Source organism: Pristiophorus japonicus, chromosome 21, assembly GCF_044704955.1.
Source record: "Pristiophorus japonicus isolate sPriJap1 chromosome 21, sPriJap1.hap1, whole genome shotgun sequence".
Lineage (NCBI taxonomy): Eukaryota > Metazoa > Chordata > Chondrichthyes > Pristiophoridae > Pristiophorus > Pristiophorus japonicus.
Window position 1 is genome coordinate 85,542,212 of NC_091997.1, and position 19,262 is coordinate 85,561,473.

Sequence of the window (19,262 nt, forward strand, 5' to 3'; positions counted from 1 at the left end):
GGAATACTGCGGGAAGGTGGGTTGAGGGAGAAAATTAGCCATGATCTTTCTGAATGGCGGAGCAGACTCAAGAGACCAAATGACCTACTTCAGCTTCTACTTTTTATGTTCTTATGTTTGTATGTTATGCCGGTGGTGGAGGGAGTGTATATTTAACCTGGGGGATGGATGGGGTGTCAACAAGCGATGTCTTATCCTGGATGGTGTTGCGCTTCTTGAAAGTGGAGAGTATTCCATCACACTCCTGACTTGTGCCTTGTAGATGGTGGAGAGGTTTTGGGATTCAGGAGGTGAGACACTCGCCACAGAATATCCAGCCTCTGACCTGCTCTTGTAGTCACATCATTTATATATCTGGTTGAGTTTTGTTTCTGATGAATGATGACCTCCCCTGGATGTTGATGATGTGAGATTCAACTATGGTAATGCCATTGAATATCAATAGAGGTGGTTAGAATCTGTTTGGAGATGGTCATTGCCTGGCGCTTGTGTGGTGCAATTGTTACTTGCCACTTATCAGCTTAAGCCTAGACGTTGTACCGGTCTTGCTGCATGTGGGCACGGACTGTTACAATATCTGTGGAATTGAGAATGGAGCGGAACACTGTGAAATCATGAGTGAACAGCCCTCCATCTCATGATGGAGAGTAGGTCATTGATGAAGCAGCTGAAGATAGTTGGGCCAAGAACACTGTCCTAGGAGGGTAAAGGACGGTTTTGAATTCAGTGCCTGGGGGGAGGTCAGTGAGGACAGGAGTGATTAGTGAGTAGGATGCCATGTGAGACAGAATGTGGATAATGGGTTCCGACTGAGTCTGTTATCGGTGAAGTTCAGGAGGCTGATGAGGAAAGGATTGTAGATGTCCATGGCCATGGTGATGAAGCTTTGGAGGAGAGTTCCAGCGGCACTGAGGATGAGGTGGGAATGGAGGCAGGCACTGTTTGGAAGGAGGAGTCACAACATCTGGTGGTGGGCTGGCTGTTTGTTTCAAGTTCAGCTCAGGGTCAAATAGGGTCAGTATGTACTGGAACCTAACGGGATGGCTTTGGTTTTTCCATCTTTGAAGCTGGTAAAGTTCTGGTTTGTCCAGAACTTGATGTAGATAAGAAATCAGAAATGCAGAAATATTGATACATTCCAAGCAACCATGGAAATATTGATACCTTCCAATGACCCTCTGCAAATATTGATATATTCCAAGCAAACCCATGAAACATAGAAACATAGAAAATAGGTGCAGGAGTAGGCCATTTGGCACTTCGAGCCTGCACCACCATTCGATAAGATCATGGCTGATCATTCCCTCAGTACCCCTTTCCTGCTTTCTCTCCATACACCTTGATCCCTTTAGCCGTAAGGGCCATATCCAACTCCCTCTTGAATATATCCAACGAACCGGCATCAACAACTCTCTGCGGCAGGGATTTCCACGGGTTAACAACTCTCTGAGTGAAGAAGTTTCTCCTCATCTCAGTCCTAAATGGCCTACTCCTTATCCGAAAACTGTGTTCCCTGGTTCTGGACTTCCCCAACATCAGGAACAATCTACCCGCATCTAACCTGTCCCGTCCCGTCAAATTCTTATATGTTTTTATGAGATCCCCACTCATCCTTCTAAACTCCAATGTATAAAGGCCCAGTTGATCCAGTCTCTCCTCATATGTCAGTCCGGCCATCCCGGGAATCAGTTTGGTGAACCTTCACTGCACTCCCTCAATAGTCCTTCCTCAGATTAGGAGACCAAAAGTGAACACAATAATCCAGGTAAGGCCTCACCAAGGCCCTGTACAACTGCAGTAAGACCTCCCTGCTCCTATACTCAAATCCCCTAGCTATGAAGGCCAACATCCCATTTGCCTTCTTTACCGCCTGCTGCACCTGTATGCCAACCTTCAATGACTGATGAACCATGACACCCAGGTCTCGTTGCACCTCCCCTTTTCCTAATCTGCCACCAGTCAGATAATATTCTGTCTTCGCGTTTTTGCCCCCAAAGTGGATAACCTCACATTATACTCCATCTGCCAAATTTCTGCCCACTCACTTAGCCTGTCTATGTCCTTTTGCAGATTTTGTGTGTCCTCCTCACACATTGCTTTTCCTCCCATCTTTGTACCATCGGCAAACTTGGCTACGTTACACTCAGTCCCTTCTTCCAAGTCGTTAATATAGATTGTAAATAGTTGAGGTCCCAGCAATGATTCCTGCGGCACCCCACTCATTGCCAACCCGAGAATGAACCAGAGAGCCCTACTCTCTATTTTCTGTTATTAGCCAATCCTCTATCCATGTTAATATATTACCACCAACCCAGTGAAATTTATCTTGTGCATTAACCTTTTATGTGGCACCTTGTCAAATGCCTTCTGGAAGTCCAAATATACCACATCCACTGGTTCCCCTTTATCCACCCTGTTGGTTACATCCTCAAAGAATTCTAGCAAATTTGTCAAACATGATTTCCCCTTCATAAATCCATGCTGACTCTGCCTGATCGAATTTTGCTTTTCCAAATGTCCTGCTACTGCTTCTTTAAGAATGGACTCCAACATCTTCCCAACCACAGATGTTAGGCTAACTGGTCTAAAATTTCCTGCTTTTTGTCTGCTTCCTTTTTTAAATAGGAGTGTTACATTTGCAGTTTTCCAATCTGGGACTTCCCCAGAATCTAGGGAATTTTAGTAAATTACAACCAATGCATCCACAATCCCTGCTGCTACTTCTCTTAAAACCCTAGGATGCAAGTCATCATGTCCAGTGGATTTATCTGCCTTTAGTCCCATTATCTTACTGAGTACCATCTCCTTAGTGATTGTGATTGTGTTAGGTTCCTCCCCCCCCTAGCTCCTTGACTATCCACTGTTGGAATATTGTTAGTGTCCTCTACCGTAAAGACTGATACAAAATATTTGTTCAGAGTTTCTGCCATCTCCATGTTCCCCATTACTAATTCCCCGGTCTCATCCTCTAAGGGACCAACATTTACTCTAGCCACTCTTTTCCTTTTTATATACGTATAAAAACCCTTGCTATCTGTTTTTATATTTCGTGCTCGTTTACTTTCATAGTCTATCTTCCCTTTCTTAATCATTTTTTAGTCATTCTTTTTTAGTCCTCCCAATCTTCTGTCCTCCCACTAGTTTTGGCCACATTTTAATTGGATACCGTCCTTTATTTCTTTAGTTAGCCACGGATGGCTCTCTTTTCTCTTACACCCTTTCCTCCTCACTGGAATATATTTTTCTTGAGAGTTGTGAAATATTTCCTTAAATGTACACCACTGTTCATCAACCGTCCTACACTTTAATCTGTTTTCCCAGTCTACTTTAGCCAACTCTGCTCTCATACCTTCATAGTCTCCTTTATTTTAGCTTAGTACGCTGGTTAGAGATCCAATTTTCTCACCCTCCATCTGAATTTGAAATTCAATCAATCTATGATCACTCATTCCAAGGGGATCCTTTACTTGGAGATTGTTTATCAATCCTGTCTCATTACACAGGACCAGATCTAAGATAGCCTGCCCCCTGGTTGGTTCCGTTACATACTGTTTAAGGAACCCGTTCCTTATGCACGCGATGAACTGTTCCTCAAGGCTACCCTGACCAATTTGATTTGTCCAATCAACATGGAGGTTAAAATCACCCATGATTAGTGCTATTCCCTTTTTACAAGCCCCCACAATTTCCTGATTTATGCTCCGACCAACAGAGTTGCTGCTGTTAGGGGCCTATAGACTATGCCCACCAGTGACTTTTTCCCCTTATTATTCCTTATCTCCACCCAAACTGTTTCAACATCCTGATCATTTGAGCCAATATTGTTTCTCACTATTGCAGTGATTCCATCCTTTATCAACACCTCCTTTTCCTTTCTGTCTGTCCCTCCGGATTGTCATTTACCTCTGAATATTTAATTCCCAGTCCTGGTTACCTTGCAACCAGGTCTCTGTAATAGCTATCAGATCATACCCATTTGTCTCAATTTGTGCCTTCAACTCATCTATTTTGTTAGAAATGCTACGTGCATTTAGACAAAGTGCATTTAAATTTGTTTTTTTTACCCTTTTTTCCTGCTTGTTTCCTCTTTCCTTCATACTTACTTTTTTTTATCTTTGCTTTCTAATTTCAGCTTTTCTTCTCTCCCTACTGAATCTATTTTCAGGTTCCCATCTCCCTGCCAAGCTAGTTTAAACCCTTCCCAACAACACTAGCAAACCACCCCGCCAGGATATTGGTCCCAGCTCTGTTGAGGTATAACCCGTCCGGCTTGTACAGATCCCACCTCCCCCAAAAGCGGTCCCAATGCCTCAGAAAACTAAAGCCCACCCACCTGCACCATCTCTCCAGCCATGTATTCATCTGCTCTATCCTTCTATTTCTATACTCACTAGCTCATGGCACTGGGAGTAATCCGGAAATTACTACCTTTGAGGTCCTGCTTTTTAATCTCTTGCCTAGCTCCCTAAACTCTGCCTGCAGGACCTCATCCCTCTTCCTACCTACGTCATTGGTACCAATGTGGACCACGACCTCTGGCTGTTCACCCTCTTCCCCCAGAATGACCTCCAGCCACTTTGTGACATCCTTGATCCTGACACCAGGGAGGCAAAACCATCCTGGAGTCACGTCTGCAGCTGCAGAAACGCCTGTCTTCTCCCCTGACTATCGAATCCCCTACCATTATAGCTCTTCCATTCTTCTTCCTCTCCCCCCCTGTGCAGCTGAGCCACCCGTGATGCCATGGACTTGGCTCAGGCTGCACTCCCCAGAGCCACCATCGCCCTCACCGGTACTCAGAACAGGGTACTGGTTGGAAAGCGAGATGGACTCAGGAGACTCCTCCACTACCTGCCTAGACATCCTCTTCTGTCCAGGGGTCACCCACTCCCTATCTGCCTGCACACTCTTAAACTGTGGGGTGACCGCCTCTAGAAATGTGCTATCCACGTAGCTCTCAGTCTCGCGGATGCACCGCAGTGACTCCAGCTGCTGCTCAAGCTCCAAAACACGGAGCTCAAGTTGGTGCAGCTCAGCTAGAGACACCTCATGCACACGTGGTCATCCAGGCTGCGCAAAGCATCCAGGATTTCCCACATGCCACAGGATGTGCAATCCACGGGACTACCCTGCCATGCCTCTAGTTACATTCGCAACTATCGAGTAGATGTAAACTCTAAACCTTAGCAAAACACAGCCAGCCGCTACTCAGCAAACAGCTGATTTAGTTCATTGGTTCTCCTTAGATAATAAAGATCACATATATTTAATTGTAGTTCCTAACTTATAACAGTGCCCAAGGTTTCTTAAAGAAAAGAAAGAAAAGAAAAAGAAAAAATACTCACCAATCCACCAGCCAATCACTTACCTGCTTGGCTGTGACGTCACACTTTGATTTTAATTGTTTTTTCTTTGTTCTTTTACCCTGCTGCAGCTGGCTGCTCCCGATCTGCCGCTGCTCCAAACTGCCCACCCTTTGTACTTCCTCGGCATATATTGCGACATTCCAATGATCCTCTGCAAATACTTAGATATGTCAAAGGGCCTCTGCAAATATTGATACAGCCCAATGACACTCTTGAAATATTGATACTTTCAAGGAACCTCTGCAAATAATGATACATTCCATTGACTTTCTGCAAAAATTGATACATTCCAAAGGCTTTCTGCAAAAATTGATGCATTCCAATAACCCTCTGCAAATATTGATAAATTCCAAGGGACCCCCTGAAAACATTGATACATTCCAAGGGACCCTCTGCAAATATTGATACATTCCAATGACCCTCTGCAATTATTGATACTTTCAAGGAAACTCTACAAATATTGATACATTCCAAGATACTGCAAATATTGATACATTCCAAGATACTGCAAATATTGATACATTCCAAGGGACTCTGTGCAAATATTGATACGTTCCAAGATGCTGTAATTATTGATACACTTCTGTCATAACTTGGCACAAGTGCTTTGTGTAACAAGGTGGGGAGCACAAGTATGACCACTGATACACCATCAGTGCCCACACATTCCAGGTGGCTCAATAATTGTGCAACTATTCACTACTGCGGGCAAAGTGGGGGAATTACCTCAACTCACTTCACATGCCAGCTTCTAAGGAATCACCGGGTGAGGGGGACCTTGTGTGGGGAGTCCCCGCTCGTGGTATCCCTCCTCTCCTCGATGATGTTGGTCTTGTACAAAGGGTTATCTGAGGCTCCACCCTTTGGAAGTCAAGTTGGAAACTCCTATCAATCTGATGCACCTAGGGGTTTGCTACATAGGGTTACATAGGATGTACAGCACAGAAACAGGCCATTCGGCCCAACCAATCCATTCCAGTGTTTTTGCTCCACTCGAGCCTCCTCCCGTCTTTCCTCATCTAAAACTATCAGCATAACCTTCTATTCCCTTCTCCCTCATATGCCTGTCTAGCCTCCCCTTAAATTCATCTACATTATTCACTTCAACCACACCCTGCGGTAGCGAGTTCCACATTCTCACCACTCTCTGGGTAAAGGAGTTTCTTCTGAATTCCCGATTGGATTTCTTGGTGACTATCTTATATTGATGGCCTCTAGTTATGCTCTTCCCCACAAGTGGAAACATTGTCTCCGTATCCACTCTATCAAAATCGCTCATCATTTTAAAGACCTCTGTTAGGTCACCCCTCAGCCTTCTTTTTTCAAGATAAAAGAGACCCAGCCTTTTCATCCTTTCCTCATGTGTATACCCTCACATTTCTGGTATCATCCTTGTAAATCTTCTCTGAACCCTCTCCAGTGCTTCCATATCCTTTTTATAATATGGCGACCAGAACTGTACGCAGAACAGGTGCAGCGCCTAAGACCCGAAACCCTCGGGACCGAGGCCATTCCGGATTCTGGGTTTTTCTGGACTTTCAATTTGCTTTCTGCCCAGGTTTGAGTATTTCCGGATTTCGGAACATCTGAAAGGAGGGAGGGGGGGGGGGCGCGGTGGTGGATTCCCACCAAGAAGCTGTTCGGGCTGCCTGGCCCCGCTGCCAAGGATGTTGTCGGGCGGGGCTCTGCCGGAAGGTTGTTGTCGGGTGGTCCCCGCCGAGGATGATGTCGGCAGGTAGGCCCCGCCCAGGAGGTCATCGTCAGGTGGGCCCCGCCGAGGAGATCATCATCGGGTGGGTTGGTGAGGAGACCTCGAGGTAAGGGCAGCGATGTTGAGGTGAGCGGGGCTGGGTGAGCTGTAGCGAGGCCCAAGGTTGGGCAGCAACGGGGCCCCGAGGTGGGCAGGGTCATCGAGTCCAAATTTCCAGAACATTTTACAGATTCTGGACGACCCTACCACCAATCGTCCTGGAGTCTGGATTCCGGAACATTCCGGATTCTGGACTCCGGATTCTCGATGCTGCACCTGTACTCTAAGGCCCTGGAATTGGTGGAAGCTAAGTTCTGCCCAAAGGACCGCTGAGATCCTGACGGTACTTTGGCCGGAAGTTTCATGGAAAAATCTTGGAAAGTCCGCCCGGCGGCAAAAATGGGACTTACGCCCTGAATCTGGGCGGCAGCGGGAGGTAGTTCCCATTCTCGGCGGCAAATGCAATCCTCAGCTAAGTACGAGGGCGGAACTGATAAAATTAAACATTTTCACAAAATTAAAAAAACACTAGAAATCCTTCAGCGGACCCCATCCACCCGAATCCCTGCAAAAGAAATAAAGAAAAGAACTGCACTTACCTTTTATTGCAGGTCTTCATACTTACCGTTGAGGTTAGACCTGCCTTCACGCGGCGGGCTTGTCCCCTGCTGGAGCGGAGGACCGCCCGGACCAAACTGTCAGCATTTACAATCATTCTCTCTGAAACTGACCCGAACTTCAGGATGTTGCGCATCTAAACGCGGAAATCCTGACGTTGCGGTCAGTCATTCAACACTCTGACACAGGCGACGCTGTGGATGCCCTACCACCGACCCCACCCCGTATTGCCGGCAATCAGTGAAATCAGTGCAGCTTTCCCACGCTAATTTTGCTGTTAAACACTCCATGAAATGTTAAGCCTTGTTAGATTAGGTGTAACTGGGGTTTTGACCAACAGTGTATTGACTGCAAAAAAAAAATCACGATTCCTTAATTTCCTGTGAGAGGCTTTGTTTCACGTTGACTGTTTAATGAGCTTTCCTGTCTCTATCTCTATCCCATTCTGCCCTTTCCCCGCAGGATCCACTTATCTCTTCTTCCGAGGACCAGGAGATGTCACCACTCTGCAATGCAACGTGCCCACCGGTGCTGGGAATAAAGTAACCTTGTGCAGCTCCAGTGATCCCGGGTCAGGAATGGGTGAAATAAAATGTCAGCACCCAAAGAACGAGAAGCCATGTGATGAAAATATCGGTCCTCAAGGGAGAAAAGGATACAGTGAGCCAGAGTGTACGAAATGCAAATTAAATGACGACCAAACAGAGTCTCTGACATTCGCTGTGAAGATGATTAACTCGATGGTGTTTACCTGCATGGCTCAGGATTGCACAGAAGGAGGGGCATTGGAGTGTCCGTCCTGGCTCACACTGTCACAGCCGGGATGTGAAAACCACGACTTGTTCTTTGTGATAACCCAGGATGGTAGGTGCACTGGGGCAGTACCGCGGTAGGGATCGGGACAGTATCGGGGGCGGGGAGGGATCGGGACAGATATTCGGGAAGTATCGGGGGAGCGATCGGCAAGGTATTGCGAGAACATATAATGTAAGGTATTAGGTGAGACATTAGGGGAGATTTTTGGAGGCGTTGGGGAGATACTGGAGGAGGTTTTAGTGCGGATAGCTGTCATTGGGAAAATGTTAGAGCCTTTATTAAGATGAAATTACCGCGTATGCAGATAAAGAGTAAATAGTGAGAAGTAGCTAGCACGGGTTTCAAACTGTCCAGGAGGTAACAGACATGGTAAGTGGGGGAATGCAGTGGATGTAGTGTACATGACCTAGTGTATAAGACCTAGCTCTGCCAAGCCAGTGTGGCGGTTGGTGTGCAACCGCCAGCACACATTAAAACAATCGACGCACAGGAATCTTCCATCCTTCACAGTGTAGTTCGGACCTGCAATATTAGGTTCTTCATTGAAACACCCGTGAACTTTTTGACGTGGAAGCAAGTCATCCTCGATTGGAGGGACTGCCTATGATGATGAGTGTACATGGTCTTTAGGAAATTCTTTGATAAAGTCACACTAGAGATGATTATATTAACAAATATTATTTTCAATGTTGTTTATAGATTCAGCTGATATATCTTCTATTGAAGAAAACTCCTTGTCGCTGACACTGTCAGAGGGAGAGAATGTGACTTTACCCTGCCAGTATGAGAATATAAAACTACTCGCCTTCACTCTGTTTTGGTTTAGATCTGGAAACGTCAATAAGTGTCTGCACTCTGTTTTCATTGACTCTCAGGGGCCATATTCTAACCCACTCTGTTGTGTGGATAGAGAGTCGTCACAAAGAATCTCTAACCAAAGCTCACACAATCCTTTGGTTAGCCGCCAGTCTCATAACCTTACTATTCACTCAGCGGGCCTGGTGGACACTGGGAGGTATCTCTGTGCTGTACACAGTCAGGATTCGGGGAAACATGTCTGGAAGATTGCAGCAAACATCTCCCTTGTGACAGAGCCCAGTGCAGAAACTTCAGACACTCCCACCTCAACATCTGGAATATCTTTAGTGACCAGCAGCATAACTCATAGTAAGTGATACAATCCAGAATATGATGTGAACCATTTAATATCAATAATTCAATATAAATAATATAAATAATTCTTTCAGGCAATGTCCCATATGTGAGATTCCAAATCAATTGTCTAGTTTTGTACCCATTAGACGTTGGTTCGATTTTCTTCCTTCGCAATTGCACTTTTCCAGATTGTAACCGGAAAAGTATGTTCCTCGGCCCAGGTAACCAGTGTGATCAGCTGTACATATAAGACGGCATTGTACAAACTGAACTTAATGTTGCTTCTCCTCTGCATTTCCAGACCCTGCCACCGCTGTGAACGTAGCCATAGTGTGTCTGATTGTACTCATTTGCATTGTTGGGATAGTTTGCATTATTGGGGTCGTTTGCCGAAGGAAATGACAATCTGCCAAAGGTAAAGGTAAGCAAGAGCGTTAAAATGTTTGATCTAAATCTATAAAATTGTAAGAGCAGACTCCTTACATAGATTCTTACATTTATCTTTCCCATCTTACTGTTGTGAAGAATCCTCAGCACCAGGACCCAGGTAGGGCTGGGATTCGATCAGTTTTTGGGCAGACTTTCTGTATAATTTTGCTCATTTAATGGAACATTTACAGGTTACTTTTCTTTGCTAACTGTAGGGCCGGTGATGTGCAGCTGACACAAGTGGCTGAATGTAAGTGACTAGAATTGCTGGCCAGCTCTTCCGATCCTGGCCCTTTGAGAGTTGAAACTAAAAGCACACATGGTGTTCCCGCCTTTCTGTCCAGGTTTCCCGTACTCTGTGGTTCCCAGGAAGGATCAGAGCGATGACAACGAGCCTGTTGCGTACTCGGTGACAAGAGTTCCAACGCCGTCGAGCCAGCCAAGGCCTGGTGAAGGAATGGAGAGCACTGGCCCAAACATTGACTCTACAGAGCATGTGTACTGTTTGATCAAAGAGTCAGTGGTCAAAGGGTAAGCAGAGTGACAGCTGTCACCCCTCGGCTACAGTCAACACTGACCACAACTTTGTTTTAGGATGGAGGGTTAGAAGATTGTTAATGTAATGAAGGTGAGGGGAGCCCATGCTAGCAAATGGGTTACTTTTCCACTTTGGCCACACAGTATCACTTGGAGCACTCCAGATTAGGCACAGCGTAAAACTCCCTCTGGACTGTCCCAACAATGTTCCTCAACTCCAAGGTCAGGAGAGAGGTCAGACATCTTCACTTCTCACACCTCCTGTACTATTTGAGTGGAAGGGCCAATTTAGAGGTAGTTTTGTACTGTGGCTCACATGAGCTGCAAACTGGATCGAGAGGACCAAACTCATCGCAGATCCCTGAAAGTAGCAGGCCAGGTGGATAAGGTGGTTAAAAAGGCATACAGAATGCTTGCCTTTATTGGCCGGGGCATAGACTATAAGAGCAGGGAGGTTATGCTTAAATTGTATAATACTTTGGTTAGGTCACAGCTGGAGTCCTGCGTGCAGTTCTGGTCGCCGTATTATAGGAAGAACATGATTGCATTAGAGAGGGTGCAGAGGAGATTTACTAGGATATTGCCTGGAATGGAGAATTTTAGCTATGAGGAGAGATTGGATAGGCTGGGTTTGTTCTCATTGGAACAAAGGAGGCTGACAGGAGACCGCATTGAGGTGTACAAAATTTTGAGGGGCCTGGATATAGTGGATAGCAAGGCCTATTTCCCTTGGTGGAGGTGTCTATTATGAGGGGGCATAGCTTTAAGGTGGTGGAAGGTTTAGAGGGGATTTGAGGGGAAGCATTCTTCACGCAGAGGGTTGTGGGGGTCTGGAGCTCACTGGCTGGAAGGGTGGTGGATGCAGAAACCCTCACCACATTTAAAAGTTGCTCGGATGGATACTTAAAATGCCGTAACCTGCAGGGTTACGGAACTAGAGCTGTTCAGTGGGATTAGACTGGAAAACCTCTTGTTGGCTGGCGCAGATATGATGGTAAGTACTGCAGGGAATCGAATACGGCTGGAGTGATCTCCTGGACTAGTTTTGATCACCAGGATGGGTCGGAGAGGAATTTTCCCAGATTTTTATTTCCCCAATTGACCTGGTTTTTGCCTCTCCCAGGAGATCACATGGCTCCGGTTGGGGTGGAGTGTAGAATGTCGCAGTTGTGTGGGGCGGACTGATTGGGCTGGGTGCTCTTTACCTTTCCGCCATTGTTCATTGTTCAAAGGTTTATATGTAACCTTCAGGGCTGCTGAACGAGGGCCGTGTGGCTCTTTGTCGGACACGATGGGTCGAAATAGCCTCCTTCTGCGCTGTAAATTTCTATGTTTCTATCTTTCTAAGTGAAAGTGATAGTCAGTCAGAAACAGACAGAGAGACAGATAGATATTGAAAGAGGACTTTTATTACCAATAGTCTGGACTTGATTTGAGAACAGATCCTAAAATATGAATGGGCCGTACTAATCTATTCCACCACCCAGGACAAAACATTTCCAGGTTTTGCATCCAATCTCACAACCGGACAGTTCTAAGTCAGGGTTCGATGGCCCGAAGCTGTGTAAAGCATTTTGCCCTCTGACCTGATAGTGCTCCTTTATCCCAACATCAGAATAGCATCACTGTGCCAGTATGAAGTTATTTAAAAAATAAACTTCTCAGGACAATATTTTGGCTTACTTGACCATAATGATCAATTTTGTCCAAATATTTTACTGAATGATTGGCGGTTTTAGGCAAGGAATTGGATTGAGACTGAAAACTCTTTGCAGAGAGGACTGCTTACATAGCAGACTCAGAGAGATAAAGAGAGAGAGTGAGAGAGAGAGACAAGGAGTCAAGAACAGAGAGTGACAGAGAGAAAGATAAAGAGAGAGAGAGAGCAACACGGAGAGAGAAAGAGAGACAGACAGAAATAGACAATGAGATGGGGATGCAGATGGGGATGAAATGACAGACGGAGAACAAGAAACAGAGACAGAGAGACAGACACAGAGAGACATGGAGGGAGACAGTGAGATAGACAGAGGGAGCGAGACAACGAGAGAGACGGAGACGGGCAGAGAGAGACAGCGAAAGAGAGAGAGACAGAGACAGAGACAGAGGGAGCAAGAGAGAGAGAGAGGCATAGAGAGAGACGGAGATAGGCAGAGAGAGAGAGAGACAGGGAGAGAGAGACGGAGACAGACAGAGATAGCGAGAAAGAGAGAGAGTCAGCGAGACAGGCAGAGAGAGACAGAGACAGGCAGAGAGACAGAGAGAGAGAGAGAGAGAGAGAGAGAAGGAGGCTGGCAGAGAGAGAGACAGGGAGAGAGACCATGCGAGAGAGAGACAGATGGAGAGAAAGAGAAAGAAACAGAAAGAGAATCGGTGATGCAATCCGAGAGTCAGAGAGTGACAGACAGAATCAGGGAAAATGAATGAGGGAATTTCAGGCTGGGTTAGACTCAAATCCAGGCCAGTGGGGAGAAAGTGACTGAATGTAGTTTCCACTTACAGCCGTTTAATATTGTTTGAATCATATGTTACTCATTTTTCACACGTTTAATTTTCTGTTTTCCCAGTGATGACGGCAAAACTGAAATCCAGGCAGTAAAATGTAAGTCATGGCAATCTTTCAGTATCTTTCATTATCTGTCCCCACATGGAAGTGAAACCCATCAAACGCAATCTCCTCTTAATTTCTAGGCAGAGACCGCACGGACCATATACCGCAGGTTGAAACCTCTTTAGCCATTGAATTCAAATCAGACGGCCAATCGCAGCCCAAAGAGGACAGTAAGGAGGATCCCTTTGCTCTGTCTAATGAGCAGACTTATTCTTTGATAGGTTGCCCGGGGACAGGGAGCCCAGGAGACACAGAGACAAGGTCTCGGCTGGAGGAAGATGATCCACAACCTGGCCCGTTAGAGATGGAAGAAAATCCTATTTATGCTAAAATAGAGGAAGCCTGAATGTGATTGAGTAATGGGAGAAAGGCAACGGATAACTTGGTTAAACTCATTGTGGTACTAGATTTTAAAATATATATTTTACACTGGGTATTGAACACTTTCCCACTGCAGACCCCCAGGGTGGGGGAGAATTCGACATTGTTGCACTGGATTTCTGGATGGATCATGGGTGCAAAAGAGGTCCAATTTAGGAGGCCAACCCACCATGCCCGAGTAGTGTCGGAAACATGTTTGATGCCATATTGGTTTGGGCCTGTAGAGGAGTCCCTGATGTAGGCGTTAGGCTCCTTTGAATATGCTAATAAGGGGCCTACCACTTGTTCCAGGATCCAAACCGGCCATTATCACATTGCTGTTTGTGGGACCTTGCTGTGTGCAAATTAGCTGCTACTTTTCCTAAATTACAACAGTGACTAAACTTCAAAAAATACTGAATTCGCTGTAAAGTGCTTTGCGATCTCCAGAGGTCATGAAAGGCACTCGATAAATGCAAGTCTTTCAATTCATTCATTAATTTTGAGGGAAGGGAAACCACGCAGAATACAGGTGGACAACCGACGCTCGTTGAACACAAGTGCGTTTTCACAGATTGTAACATTGAAGCTGCTTGAAGCGCAGGATTGTGTGCCGAGAAATCTTCTCCCAATGTTTCACAAATGATATAAAGCCGCTGGTGGCAGCTCCTTGCCTTTCCCGGTTTGTTCTGAGTTTTTGTGGCGACCGACACAGAACACGGAGACAGACTCAATGTGAGTTTCCACTCTCACCGACACCGGACGAGGGCGATGGGAACCCACGGTTGAAGAATATAACTGTAACACATTCGACGTGAAATTGGTCCTCGCCAGTTTCGACTTTGATGGAAATGAAATTCGGGCTCGGTGTGAAACGTGCGCTCGATTCGCGATGAGCTTCACACTGCTGGCGAAGAGCAACTTCACCCCCTTGGACTCTGCTTAGATAGAACAACGCATCGCTGGTGTGTAATACGCAAAATGGAACTTGTGTGATTGGAAGTCATTCAATAAACACTGTTTAAAAATTATAACTAAATGACGAGCTGTGTCATCTGTCCAGCAGGAATTTTATGGCTAACTAATTGAATGAATGAACTGATCTCAGTGAGGACACTGCATTTAGACTCAAGGGGAAGTGGGAGGAGGGAGGGGGAGTGGGGAGAGTGGGAGTGAGGAGGGTTTGAGGGGATTGGGAGGGAGGAGTGAGTGGGCAGTGGGGAGTGGGAGGGAAGGGGGAGTGGGAGGGAGAGTGGGGAGTGAAGAGGGTGTGAGGGAAGGGGCAGTGGAGAATGATAGGCTAGGGGGAATGGGAGGGTGGAGTGGGGGGAGTGGGAGTGAGGAGGGTGTGGGGGGAGTGGGTGGGAGGGGGAGTGGAAGCAAATTTATGAGGACGCTGAGGGAAGTTCATGATTGTGTAAGAGAAAGTTTGGTATAAATTGTCAGCCCCCAGCAGATCGCTAAAGAGTATTTTTAAAAGCATAAAACATTTCAATGTTGAAATGTTGAACAATACATGTCTATCAGTAAGATAAAAGGACTTTCACGCGAGAGTCACCAATCCCACACTCCTTGAGGGCAGCCATGCTCAAACGGGTCAGGGGTTAGCTCTGTGACCCTCTGCTCAATTGTGTCTCCTTGAAGCAGAGCTCACTCTGACGGCAGGTTGGGGGGGAGGGGGTGGGAGGGGACAGAGTCAGTGAATTAACCCTCATAACCCTGGCATTTGCCTCATTGTCCAGCCCTTGGCTTCAGCACGATCTCTGAAACAATGGGTGCCATTTGCAATATGAGCACCACACGCAAGGACTGGTGTGTAGCAAATCCAAACGAACTCAGTACGGAAATGGAAGGAAGCGTGTGATGATTGGAAATTTTAATTGATGGGAGCAAGTCTAAAAGGCTCAGCTATTTACAGCTTGTTAGTAGAAGCGGGTGTGAGCAGAAATGCCAACCGCACTGTCGCATAAATCAAACGATGAACTCTTAAAAATCATGAGGTTTGCTATACAAATCATGAGTTGCTATTTTTTCCCTGACCCCTTGCTTACCTTTGATCCTAGACAGGAAGCGCAGTCCGTGACCTTTGCTCGCAGACAGGAAGCGCATTCAGCCGTCACTAACCGATTACTGACATAAGAAATAGGAGCAGGAGTGGGTGGATTGATGGCCCCGCTGTCTCGCTCTCCTTATCACCGTTACTCCTCCCGCAGCAAAATTTTTACTTCAGGCACCAGGAGGTGATTTCTGTTCCCACTGCAAATCCGAATAGTTGGCTGAAGAAGATTAAAAACAATCTCCCACCCATTGGATACCTGAAGTCCACCCAACTCAAATTCACGAGCGAGCATCAAAAGGGCCTCTAAAACTCCCACCGGGATTGGTTGGGAACCTTATTTCAAATCTGCAAGGCTATGGGAACAAATTGGATAGCTCTTTCAACCCACGGGCACAGGCACGATGGGCTGAATGGACTCTTTCACTGTCTTTCGGATGAGACGTGAAACTGAGGTCCCGTCTGCCCTCTCAGGTGGACGCGAAAGATCCCACTGCACTATTTCAAAGAAGAGCAGGGGAGTTCTCCCGATGTCCTAGCCAACACTTATTTCAATCAAAATAACTAAAGACAGAGGATCTGGTCATTATCACATTGCTGTTTGTCAGACCTTGCTGCATGCAATTTGGCTGTCGTGTTCCGTACATTACAACAGTGACTACACTTAGAAATGGTACTTCGTTGGCTGCAGAGCGGTTTGAGATGCCCTGAGGTCAGGCAAGGCGAGCTATAAATACAAGTCTGTCTGTCTTTCTTTCTAGCTTTTTTCTTTTCTGTCTTCATCCTACTCCGTAGACCATGTACAAGTTGCTCTATCTTAGAAATCCCCTATTTCAATCTCTCAACCATTGGTGGCCGTGCCTTCAACTGCCAAGGCACTAAGCTCTGGAGTTCTCTCCTGTGGCCGGGATTACACCACAGGAAAACTTTCTGTCTATTATTGCTCACTGACCCCCAAAGTAACCAAGGAACACACTTTGTTCCTGACCAATTACATTCTGTTTCAAAACTGAAAATGCTGGAAATCTCAGCGGGTCAGAGAGAAACAGAGTTGACGTTTCGGGTCTGTGACCCTTCGTCAGAACTGGAAAAGTTCGAGATGTAACAGATTCTTAAGGAAGTGCAGGTGGAGGGGAGGAAAGAACAAAAGGGAAGGTCTGTGATAGGGTGGAAGGCAGGAGAGATTAAGAGAGAAAAGGGACGATGGTCAAAAATGAGATGGTAATGGAACAAGTTAAGAAACAAAAGATGAGTCTAGATCGGGTGTGATTGGTGGAATCATCACCAGCTGCCATGGGAAAGAGAAAAAAAGTGGAGGATTTAAAAAAAGGTAACTATTTGTACTGCACTTTTTTTGACAGACATGCGACAAGCCCCGCCCTCTGTCAAGCTCTGCCCCCTCCCCCGCCCCCGAATCATTCCCTCCACGTGGTGCAAAGAAGCAGGACCTGAGGCCCGAGATTCCGCTGAGGTCCCGACTCTCCCTCCCCCGACTCTCCCTCCCCTATCCCCCCTGACGGCCTAGAACGGCGGCCGTGGGGGCTGAGAGTGGTGGCCGTGGGACCGAGAGCGGTGGCAGTGAGCAGAAAAGCAGCGGGCGCGAGAGAGACTGGGGAAGAGAGAGAGTCTGGGGGGCAAGGAAGATTGGGAGGGAGAGGCTGGGGGGAGAGCGCGAGAGAGGCTGGGGGGAGAGAGAGACATGAGCGAGAGAGAGAGGCTGGGGGAGAGAGAGAGAGGCTAGGGGAGAAAGAGAAGCTGGGGAAGAGAGGCTGGGAGAGAGAGAGTCTGGGGAGCGAGAGAGTCTGCAGAGAGAGAGAGAGGCTGGAGGGAGGGAGAGAGAGAGAGAGAGAGAGGCTGCAGTGAGAGAGAGGCTGGGGGGAGAGAGCGAGAGAGGCTGGGGGAGAGAGCGAGAGGGGCTGGGGGGGGGAGTGAGAGAGGCTGGGGAAGAGAGAGAGAGAGAGACACTGGGGGGGAGAGAGAGATGCTGGTGGAGAGAGAGAGGCTTGGGTGAGAGAGGCTGGGCGCGTGAGAGATCGAGAGGCTGGGGGAGAGTGAAAGAGGCTGGAGGAGAGAGAGAGAGGCTTGGGAGAGAGAGAGAGGCTGGGGGGGAGAGAGAGAGAGAGCGGCTGGGGGGAGAGAGAGAGGCTAGGAGAGAGAGAGAGGCTGGGGGAGAGAGAGAGAGAGAGAAGCTGGGGGAGAGAGATCCTGGGGAGAGAGAGAGAGTCTGCAGAGAGAGATAGAGAGAGAGGCTAGGTGAGAGAGACTGAGGCTGGGGGAGAGAGAGAGAGAGGCTGGGGGAGAGAGAGAGAGACAGAGGCTGGGGGAAAGAGAGTCTGGGGAGAGAGAGAGAGAGTCTGCAGAGAGAGAGAGAGGCTGGAGGGAGAGAGAGAGAGAGAGGCTGCGGTGAGAGAGAGGCTGGGGGGAGAGAGCGAGGGGCTGGGGGGGGAGAGCGAGAGAGGCTGGGGGGAGATAGCGAGAGAGGCTGGGGGAGAGAGCGAGAGAGGCTGGGGGAGAGAGAGAGAGGCTGCGGTGAGAGAGAGGCTGGGGGGAGAGAGCGAGAGGGGCTGCGGGGAGAGAGCGAGAGAGGCTGGGGGGAGAGAGCGAGAGAGGCTGGGGGGAGAGAGAGAGGGGGGCTGGGGAAGAGAGAGAGAGACGCTGGGGGGGAGAGAGAGATGTTGGGGGAGAGAAAGAGAGAGATGGGGGAGAGAGAGGCTGGGGAAGAGAGATAGAGGGGCTGGGAGAGAGTGTGAGAGGCTGGAGGAGAGAGAGAGAGGTTTGGGAGAGAGAGAGAGGCTGGGGGGGAGAGAGAGAGGCTTGGGAGAGAGAGAGAGGCTGGGGGAGAGTGAGAGAGGCTTGGGAGAGAGAGAGAGGCTGCGGGGGAGAGAAAGAGTCTGGGGGAGAGAGATAGAGGGGCTGGGGGAGAGAGAGAGGTTTGGGAGAGAGAGAGAGGCTGGGGGAGAGTGAGAGAGGCTTGGGAGAGAGAGAGAGGCTGCGGGGGAGAGAAAGAGTCTGGGGGAGAGAGATAGAGGGGCTGGGGGAGAGTGAGAGAGGCTGGAGGAGAGAGAGAGAGAGAGAGGCTTTGGAGAGAGAGAGAGGCTGGGAGAGAGTGAGAGAGGCTTGGGGTAGAGAGAGCGAGAGAGAGGCTGGGGGGGAGAGAGAGAGAGGCTGGGGGGGAGAGAGTGAGAGAGAGGCTGGGAGGAGAGAGAGAGAGAGGCTGGGGGGTGGGGGAGAGAGAGCGAGTTATTGGCTGGAGGGGGAGAGAGAGAGAGCGAGAGACTAGGAGGGAGAGAGAGAGAGAGAGAGAGAGAGAGAGAGAGACGAGGAGGAGAGAGAGGCTGGGTGGAGAGAGAGAGGCTGGGTGGACAGAGCGAGGCTGGGAGCGAGAGAGAGAGAGAGAGGCTGGGGGGGAGAGAGAGAGAGGCTGGGGGGGAGAGAGTGAGAGAGAGGCTGGGAGGAGAGAGAGAGAGAGGCTGGGGGGTGGGGGAGAGAGAGCGAGTTATTGGCTGGAGGGAGAGAGAGAGAGAGAGAGAGACTAGGAGGGAGAGAGAGAGAGAGAGAGAGAGA

The 19,262-nt window shown here is 47.9% G+C and overlaps 1 protein-coding gene across 1 annotated transcript in view; it reads left to right on the forward strand.

Moving 5' to 3' along the window:
• LOC139234158 (uncharacterized) overlaps nt 1-19,262 on the forward strand; it is a 63,830-nt gene that overhangs the window by 11,181 nt on the left and 33,387 nt on the right. Inside the window, exons 2-3 of the mRNA XM_070865159.1 lie at nt 8,197-8,598; nt 9,250-9,717. Of these exons, the coding sequence (XP_070721260.1) occupies nt 8,197-8,598; nt 9,250-9,717 (870 nt within the window). The remainder of the gene's footprint in view (nt 1-8,196; nt 8,599-9,249; nt 9,718-19,262) is intronic.